At 43.5% G+C, this 10548-nt stretch overlaps 1 protein-coding gene across 1 annotated transcript; it reads right to left on the bottom strand.

Moving 5' to 3' along the window:
• Positions 1-8228: 8228 nt before the first annotated feature.
• On the bottom strand, positions 8229-9567 carry LOC119314708 (nicotianamine synthase-like 5 protein). Its single transcript, XM_037589407.1, has one exon. It carries the CDS (start codon positions 9498-9500, stop codon positions 8514-8516), a length of 987 nt encoding a protein of 328 aa, XP_037445304.1. The 5' UTR covers positions 9501-9567; the 3' UTR covers positions 8229-8513.
• Between the last annotated feature and the right edge of the window lie 981 nt (positions 9568-10548).

The raw sequence follows: 10548 nt of genomic DNA on the forward strand, positions 1-10548 counted from the left end.
GGGGGGGGGGGGCTATATTGACGGCATGTCATGTCCTGAATAAAGTTCCGACAAAGGATAATGAGATCACTTCCTATGAGAAATGGGCAAAGAGAAGGACGACACTCTCGTACTTGCGCACTTGGGGCTGTTTGGCGAAAGTCAACATGCCGGTCCCCAAAAAGCGTAAGCTTGGACCCAAGACCGTGGACTGCGTTAATTTGGGCTATGCTAAGAACTGCGTTGGCTATAGATTTCTAGTAGTGAAATCTGAGGTACCTGACCAGAAGGTCGGTACAATTATGGAGTCTAAGGATGCTACATTCTTTGAGGATATTTTTCCTATGAGAGATATGCAAAGCACTTCTAGACAGGAATCTGAGGAGACTCCTGAACCTGCCATCCCTATGGAATATTATGAACAAACACATGATGAAAATCCTGAGGAGGATGACGAGGAAACCCTTGGTAGGGGCAAGATACAAAGGACTGCAAAGACCTTTGGTGATGATTTCTTCGTGTACCTCGTGGATGATACTCCCACTTCTATTTCAGAAGCGTATGCCTCTCCAGAAGCTGACTACTAGAAGGATGCGGTCCGTAGCGAGATGGATTCCATCATGGCTAACGGGACATGGGAGATCACTGACCGTCCCTATGGTTGCAAACCACTGGGATGTAAGTGGGTGTTCAAAAAGAAGCTTAGGCCCGATGGTACGATTGAAAAGTACAATGCTAGGCTTGTGGCCAAGGGCTATGACCAGCAAGAAGAGGAAGATTTCTTTGATACTTACTCACCTGTGGCTAGACTGACCACCATTCGAGTATTACTCTCGTTGGCGGCCTCACATGGTCTTCTCGTCCATCAGATGGATGTTAATACGGCTTTTCTAAATGGAGAGATAAAGGAGGAAATCTACATGCAACAGCCTGATGGCTTTGTGATAGATGGTCAGAAAAAAAGGTGTGTAGGTTGATAAAATCTTTATATGGCCTGAAACAAGCACCTAAGCAATGGCATGATAAGTTTAATACAACTCTGACATCTGTTGGTTTCGTTGTTAATGAGGCTGACAAATGTGTATACTATCGCCATGGTGGGGGCGAAGGAGTTATACTGTGCTTGTATGTTGATGACATACTGATATTCGGAACAAACCTCAAAGTCATTGAGGAGGTCAAATCGTTTCTATCTCAGAACTTCGAGATGAAAGACCTTGATGTGGGTGATGTTATCTTGAACATCAAACTACTGAGAGATAATGAGGGTGGGATCACACTTCTGCAATCCCATTACGTTGAGAAGGTGTTGAGTCGTTTTGGATATTCGGACCGCACACCATCTCAAACACCATATGATCCTAGCGTATTGATTCGAAAGTCCAAAGGCATGGCTAAAGATCAATTGAGATACTCTCAAATCATTGGTTCACTAATGTACCTAGCGAGCGCAACGAGGCCTGACATCGCGTTTGCTGTGAGCAAACTGAGCCGGTTTGTTTCCAAACCGGGTGATGTACATTGGCATGCTGTTGAGAGAGTTATGCGCTATCTGAAAGGTACTATGAACTATGGACTTCACTATACCGGATATAGTCTCACTTCACGTGTCAGGTATAACGACAATTTATTAATTTATCACAAAAGCATCATGATTACCATGGACTTATAATCCTTTTGCCTAATTTGGGCCTTTCATCATCCTTTTCCCTTGGATACCCGTGTGAATAACATATTAGCATTGAGTGCCCCTGCCTTTTCCCAGTCTTGTGCAGACTACTTTGCTCAAAATTTGCTTTACCTGCCTTTCCTTATGTTGTTTCCGATAGCTAAGTTTGTTTAATTTTTGTTATTGTTGGGCATTTGCATGTGGGATGTTGTTATTTTAGAACTTCCATAGAAACCTAAACTTTTTTAGTTCTAAAAAATACACTACTCTTTTCAAGGGGAGAAGACATTTTTATATCCGTCTGGAGTCTTCATCGCTGCCCAAAGCACTGGGATGAAGCAGATGTTTTCAATCCAGAAAGGTGGCCTTTGGACGGACCAAATCCAAATGAGATAAATCAAAAATTCAGGTTCCATCCCTATTACTGTAATGGAATGTTGATGCCATGTGTCACCCAAGTTATGAAGTATATTAGTTGTTTTTAATTCTGTTGCAAGAATTGGAAGACCTTTGAAAGTTTGAATATGTTAGTGATGAATCATAAATGGTATGCATTAAGCTCTAATTAGAATTTTGGTTAATGGAATGAAAACTCATGCCCATGGTAATCATGTTAAAAAGCTAGTCCAATCAACATCTTTTGCGACTATGTTGTTGATTTGTGAGTGTCCATAAAAGGATTCACACAAATGCCTTCCCAATAACCATTACATACTATAAATAGAAATGTATTAGAGATTGTAACTTTGTATAGGCTAGTAAACTTATATGTCACAAGTTAGTACCTAGATTATTACAACCGGTAAATACTTTAACAACACACCTCTTTTTAGGACCTAGGAAGGCCAAACATGTAGATGAATATTTTCTTCATGGGAGATATATCTGGAGTTTGTATAATCCTTAGTGTCATGGGCGATAAATCATAATGCTCATGCAATACCTTTCTAAAGGGGCTGGGTGTAATTGATATATTCTTGATATTAATATATTATCTTCCATTAAAAAGTACATTTCTAAAGGAGTACAGACTAGGGGGTTAATTTAAATCGCTATGAGGGAACAATTTGAATTATTGAAGAGGGTTGAGGCAAAGACAGATTACAAGATACAAGTTGTCTCCTAAGTATCCCTCTGAAACTCAAAACTAGTAAGAAAACAATATTCGGTACAATTACGTTCTTGTGTCTTTTTTGCTTGTGTTTCTCTGTGTCACTATTTTTTTCAATTTACACCAGGACCATTATTACAGTAAAATTGATATCTGTCTTATGAGAGCACATATGTCAAATAAACATAAAAAGGTATTTGTCATGTCAAACTCTTAGATATCCATTGGGTGCTTGTGGTAACTTTCCTTTTGAAGAATAGTGATGCCATATGTTTGCTATCATTATTTAACTAATGGCTTACAAACCTATTATAGGTTATGACTATTGTATTTACATAGTCTTGTTGAATTTTCAGTTACTTACCATTTGGTGGCGGACCAAGGAAATGTGTAGGTGATATGTTTGCTACTTTTGAGGTAAACCATTCTGATTATTTGGTGTTCGCAGCTGATAACTTCAAAATACTCCCTCAGTTCCGAATTACCAGTCTTAGATTTGTCTAGATACGGAGGTATCTAGCACTAAAATGAGTCTAGATACATCCGTATCTAGACAAATCCAAGACAAGTAATTCGGAACAGAGGGAGTAGCATTTTGCGATATCATAAGCTTTACTAGATTATAGTGATTTAATTTATAAGGCCTTCATATTTTTCCATATTTAACTTAGGCTTCTTGGAATCTATGATATTTTTTCTGGTGAAAAGAAATATATGTGGCTTTCCTAGTCAATTCATGCGCCAAGAGGATGCACATCCTACACTGTCATTTTTTCTGCAACTATTGAGAATCCCTAACATTTATGTAATTTTTGTGCAGAATGTGGTGGCAACAGCAATGCTTGTCAAGCGGTTTGATTTTCAGATTGCTCCAGGAGCACCTCCGGTTTGTTCCCCACCAACTTTATGGTTCGTCATAACAATAAAATATATTCTAACATCTATGAGCACTATTATAGGTGGAGATGACAACCGGGGCAACGATTCATACAACTAAGGGGTTGAACATGATTGTTAGTCGGAGGACAAAGCCACCTGTAGTTCCAACTTAGAGATGAAAGTCGTATCCGATAAAAGGAAGTGCATGTTCTGCTGCATCAGTGGTTGTTTCCACTGTTGGTATTGCTTCTAGAGGAGACCAACAAGCGGAGGTATCAATAACTCAAGTGATACATAATGAGTACGTTCCCATCTCAGATCTACTTGAAAGTTCTACTAGTTAATTTTGTATCATTACTTTGCAAAATGCTGTCATGGATCCACTTGATTTATTTGTTCCTTAATTCATCTCTTGCCTTTACTGATACCTATTCTGAGAAATTACGTTGTTTGGCTCGCAATGTGAGAAGACAGGCTACCTTGTTCTACGAGACTCGTCTCTTGCTACTAGTTGTTCTCTTTTGTCATGCATTTTATTCCATGGGAAATTCGCACACACCAGACCATGTTTTATGATCATGCATCCAGTGTTTCGTTTTTTACTGGAAATGAAACATGGCAACGGGATAAAAGAGAGCTTAAATTCAAACATGCCTTTATTCAGTGGTTATGTATTTCTCGAACGAAATTGATCCATGAGGGATAGTTTGGAAATCAAATTTATTATCATGATTTATATGTTACTGGCATCTCTAGTATATGTTACTGGCCCACGTGTTTATCGGCATATGACATGGTGTAAGGTCCTATGTGTCGTGTGAAGCACGCGGGCAAGCTGCAGACAATAGAAACATTTGGATCGTTGCGACCGGCCTTCGCAATTATACACCTTGCAATTTAAAGAGAGTTCACTCGCGCATGTTCCTCTCAGTTTCGTGGTACCACTGATTGCCCTGTGCACCGCACTCCAATTGATTAAATAATCCTGCATATTTGATTTGCTCAAGCTTTTCATATATCGAAGTGTTGAGAGCAAAGTATTGGTTCTACAAAATGATTTATGTACTAGTTCATTCTGGCGACAGTTAACTAAAATCAGGGAACTAGTTACCGATCGGAGTACACAAATGCACACAAAATTTGCAGAAGCTTTATGTAAGAATGGGATTTTCGGCGCATGAATGCTTGATTTAAATCATACTGCTAGCTATAGTTCATAGCCCAGGAAGGAGCTACAGCCCAAGAGCATTTTGTTGTATGGGGCTAAGGTCGCACGGATTCTATTCCCCATGCATGTCCGGGAGGTGATCAAACGCGTACGCCCTCGCGCCCCTCGTCATCTGTATGGGCCGGCCAATTTTTGGATCCCCATCGGTTTTGGAAGGTTCTAGAACCTTCATGAAACAGTTTTCCTTCTTTTCGTTTTTTTCTTGTTTTTTTTCAGAGACAAAGTTTTTTGAAAATTCGTATTTACAGCAAGCATGAACAACTTTTGAATTCATAAACTTTTGTGAACCTCACGAACAATTTTCAATTACACAAATAATTTTGATAAATGTTCATCTTTTCCAAAAATGTTCATCGAATTCAAAATTTTGTTCATCAAATTCAAAATAATGTTCAATTTAAAGCATGTTCATGAATTTCAAAAACTGTTCATTTATTTTCAAAAAATAGTTTACAATTCAAAAAAATGTTGATGAATTAAAAAAGTCAAACAATGTTCGTATAATTAAAAAATCATCAAATAGAAAAAAAATCATCAATACAAATTTACAAAATGTTCATTTTCAAATAGTGAACATTTTTGAATTAAAAAATGTTTGAATTCGTAATATGTTTTTAAAATTCAGAACATTTTTTGAAATCTAAAACTTCTTTTGCAGACAAAACCCAAACTTTTTAGAGAAGAAAAAAAAACAGAAAAGAAAAACAAAAAGGGAATAAATACAAGGGAGCCCTGCCTCGTACCTGGGCCAGGCCAAGTTCGTGCGCCAGGACGCGGAATCACTAGTTAAGGAGCACTCATTGCAAAGATCACTCCCACCTTCCCAGGTTGCGACAAGTGGTACGCTGCATGTCACCACTTGTCGTAACTTGAGTTTTCTCTTTTTTCGTAGATTCGTTTATTCAAAACGTTTTATCTTTTAAATCGTGCATCTAAATCTCAAACCGTTTTCATCTTTGGCTTCCTCGCGTCGAGATTTTTAAAACTAGATCTCATATTCATAGGTTTTGGCAACTTTTTTTGCATGAAAAAAACCAGATGGAAAAAACCGGATGAAAAAACCAAACCGGGAGCATGGATTTTTTTCCTTTCCGAGAAAGGCATGCATGTGCCTCTCGCGAAATCACAACCATGACTCTCGCGGAAGCAAAACCATGCCTCTCGCGAAAAGAAAAAAAAAGAGAAAACACTTTTTTCTCGTCTTCGAGGAGGCTCGGCCGTGCCTCTCACGAAAGCACAACCATGCCTCTCGCGAAAGCAAAATCGTGCCTCTGGTGAAAAAAAAGAAGCAAAAAATACATTTTTTTTCCGTTTCCGAGAGGCACGGCCGTACCTCTCGTGAAAGCAAAACCGTGCCTCTCGCGAAAGTGAAAAAATAAATAGAAAACACGTTTTTTCGTTTCCGAGAGGCACATCGTGCCTCTCTCGGAAGCAAAACCGTGCCTCTCGCGGAAGGAAAAAAACAGAAAACATGTTTTTCCCCGTTTGTGAGAGGCACGGCCGTGACTCTCGCGAAAGCAAAATCATGCCTCTCGCGGAAGCAAAACCGTGACTCTTGCGAAAGAAAAAAAATATTTTTTCGCGTGAAAAAGAATTTGTCTTTTTGTCCAAAAGTTAAGAAAGACCAGTGAAAAACAAAATGTCAAAAAAACTAGGAAAAACATTTAAAAAGCTGAAAACGCGTGCAGAAAAATAAAAAAAATCTGAAAGAAGCACCCAAAGTGTGACACGTGGCGGGCGGCTGAGAGCGTGTCGAGTGACCCTGATCGTTGTGAGGCTCCTGAATGAGCGCTCGTTAACTAGTTGCTCACGCCAGGACCAGGTGGTGCACGTTTGCTCGTGCTCGCCCGCACAAGTCGGGGTTCACCCCAAGAATTAACATCATCTCCTGCTCGCCCGAATGGTTAGTTTGGGACCCGACCCGTGCCAGGGTGGCCCAACGCGATACCATCACGCTTAAGGCCTACCTATGCCTGCCCCAGTAAACACACCACGCCGCAAACATATATTTTTCTCTTTTTTCTTTATGCATAATTTTGTTTCTCTTGTTATCGAAGAAAAAAGGCACAAAGTTGTTCTTCCACAGAAATATTCAAAATATGTATTACATGCCAATTAAAATATGTCATTGATTTAAGTTAAGTTTCTAATGCCTTTTTTGACATGTTACAAGCTGGAATGGACGACTCAACCTTTAGGAGTCAGTGTAAGTTTTTTGTTTCTGAGCGGCACACATTGTATTAACTAATAAAACATTGCACATATACATGTGGAAATTATCAGAAAGATCAAGACATGACAAGTGTCCAGAAAACTTTGCAAAAAGGACCTCACATAAAAGAATATTAGAGATAAGCCCACCGGAGTCCCTGCAAACAAACAAGTTGGAATTGTCATCGAGCGCCAGCGCCGCCGAGATGCACAACGAGGAAAAAGGAGGAGCAATAACAAACCAAAATCCTGGCTAGCGCCATATGTAGCCTTGTTGACGTTGTGAACGGGGGAGACCAGACCTGTAGAATAGGTGCTTGACGATGTGGCATGTCAATCGAGGACGTTCCCCACGCCGACCTGGATGCAGACAGACGCATCCCAACGCTGTTGTCGGGGAAGAACGCCAAATACGTCGACATTGGGCCACCAACCTTGTGCTGGCACCAATTTGTCCCATTTGCCGGCGCCGTCAAGAGAGAGAACAACCGCCAGACATAGGAAATGTAAGATCTGCCACTCCAAATGAACGATAAGCAGAGAGGCCATCATTTTAGCAACGCCACCGAAGAAAACGCCACTGTGGTGAGGAAGAGCCCGAGGCCACCTCATTTGACCCAACATCAATCTCATCAAACTAGTCTCGCTTTTTTTTTTTGCGGGGAAACTAGTGTTATTAGACGAAGATGAAACCCTGTGAGAGTCTCTTGCCCTAACACATGGGATACGAGGGAATCCCAAGGCAAGCGAGCATCTGAAACACTGTTGGCCCAGCTCAAAATCGCCATTTTCGCTGGAAATTCGTAGGGGCACACGAGCGCAAAGGCACTCATCTGCCAAGCCTGCTGCCCGTTTGATTTGCTTCGCGATTCGCGTAGTAGTTGAATCTCGCACGAGGGCACACTAAGCTTTAAGTGAAACTTCTGGTTTTTGCATCTAAAATTGTAAAGTTTCAACCAGTTTCCCGGATATAATTTTATGCAAAAAATATTGTGTCGGTCGTAGACACAAAATAATTGATTTTTATTGCTCGCTCATACTAAGTTTCAACATTGAAACTTAGCACATTTTTTAGAAGTCGTCAAAATATATTCAAAATCAATCATATTTGAAAGTGCTGGTCACGAGAAACACGAATATGAAAACATAACTTAATTTGAAATTTTTTTGTTTAGAAGATATAAAACTCTAAAAATCAGAAGCCAAAATAAAAGGCCGGCACTAGGACTTGAGTGCCCTGCACTTGCGTGCCCTAAATTCTTGTCCCATTTTCGCGAAGCGTTCCTTTTATTTATTACCGATACAGATATTAACTCATACTCCCTCCCTAGCGACCTAAGTGCTCTTATATTTCTTCAGGGAGGAAGTATTTTTGTGTAATTGTGTGGTACTTCTGTTTGGTGCTGTGTCTCAAGAGGTCGTAGGCTGACATTCAATCACCATGCGCGCCTCCGGATTTCGTCCATGGCGTCAAGATGACAGCTCGTTGACGGCACACTGCTGCGCGCCTTCTCCACCTCGCAGCAGTTGCACGGCGGGCTCACCACCGGTGGCACGAGCTCGAGGTAACCTTTACGTGCGACAATGACGGAGTAGACCATCTCGGCGTTCTCGGGATGGTGCACGGCCAACACCTGGAACCCGCCCCGCCTGACCTCCGCGGGCTCCACGACAGGGCACAGGAAGCCACGGGCCCCGTGCGCGCTCCGCACAACGAGGGCAGCGTCGGCGGCCATGTGCCGGCCGAGGTGCGCTATCACGCGGGCCTTCTCCTCCGGCGCCACGCCGACGGGCGCCGCCAGGAAGACCACGTCGTATGCGGCGAGCTCGTGCGTGAGGCCCTCGACGTCCGCCGTGCGGAACGACATGCGCGCGGCCACGTTGCCGGCGTCGTTCCCGCGGAGCAGCAGCCTCCGCGCGCGCTCGTTGGCGGCGCCGCACCGGTCGAAGCAGTCGACGGTCGCGTCGGGCATGTGGCGCGCGGCGAGCAGGAGCGCGCTGAGCGGCAGGGATCCCGAGCCGAGGAACGCGACGCGCGCGGGCACGGCGAGGTGGTCGGGCGCGTGGCGGGACAGCAGCGCGTGCTCCAGCTCGCCCAGGCGGACGTAGTTGTCGTGGTAGGGGAAGAGCCTGAGGTGGTCGAGCGGGGCGTCGAGGGCGGCCAGCGCGTCGGAGCAGCGCGCCTCGAGGCGCGCCTCGGCGTCGGCGCAGAGGCGGACGAGGTCGGCCCGCATCCTCCGGGCCCTCGGGCCCAGCGTGGCCACGTCGACGGCGGCGCTCGGCGGGGCGCACGCGGCCACGAGGGCGGTGAAGAGCGCGTCCGCCTCGGGAGACGGGCTCAGGGACGGCAGCTTGGAGATGGCGGCGTGGAGGCCGGCGATCTTCTTCACCAGCGCGGACGCCTCCTTGTTCTCGCCGCCCATCTGAGCGTTGTACGTGTCAAGAAAGACCGGCGTAGCTGCTGATGTCTGGACTCTGGAGCTCCGGACAATGGCGGGTTTGATGACCTCTGGACTTGACCGGTGATGGAAGTGATATATATAAGCTGCGTGGCACTGCACTGCAGCTCGATCGTGGCTCGCTTCACGCGTGCCATGCCCAAGGCCAGTTTCATGCCTGTGTTACGACTGGTACCTACGTTGGCTACGTACGTATCAGGCCAAAATTCAAAATTATGGTGGCACTTTTGAGCCCTCATGTGTGAAAGTTGAGTTTATTATTTCCGCCGAGATATTGCATCCAACACTTTCGGTGGAGCTTGTGTTGTGCGAAACCATCGGGGTCCAAGTATCTCCTGCTTCCTGCGCAGAGATGCTGTCATTTTTATTCACGGTGAGTTGCGACGGAATGCATATTATCATGGTGTCCAATAGGGCAAGGAAGATGAAGATCAAGGATAACCAAATGCTCAGAAACAATGGCGAACGAAATGAGAGCCCAAGAACAGAAATTTGTATCAATACACGGGGTGTATCACAACTGTTAAATATCCACCTCAATAACCATTTTTTCGCAACCAAGCGGACAGCTTGGTAAGCTACCAACAGAAAATTGCAATAAAAAAATAACCATTTTTGGCCCCAAAGAAATAACCATTTGAATCGCTACAGTGTCAGTGACCCAAAAAGGACTACAAACTCATGTGTGTAGTTTAACTCAGTTTCTTGCTCTCCTTTTTGTTGAAATGACTGAAACAACAATTACATGTCGCATGAATATGTGATGGGAGGTGATTGTCCGTATAGCTTCGGGTTTTTTCTATTGGAGACCATAAGTGGATTGAAATCAGCTCATGGCAAGTCGCCAACTTCTCCAACTTTATAAACTATGCAACTGTTCTCTTTTTGCAATATGCAAGTGTTTTGACTCCACAAAATTTCACCGGTCCAATAAAATATAGCAACTTGATCGGTGATTCTATTGGCTCGGGCTTGGGGAACTCCGGGAAGATGGAAAAGCAACCGAATTTTT

Source organism: Triticum dicoccoides, chromosome 6A (assembly GCF_002162155.2).
Source record: "Triticum dicoccoides isolate Atlit2015 ecotype Zavitan chromosome 6A, WEW_v2.0, whole genome shotgun sequence".
Classification (NCBI taxonomy): Eukaryota; Viridiplantae; Streptophyta; class Magnoliopsida; order Poales; family Poaceae; genus Triticum; species Triticum dicoccoides.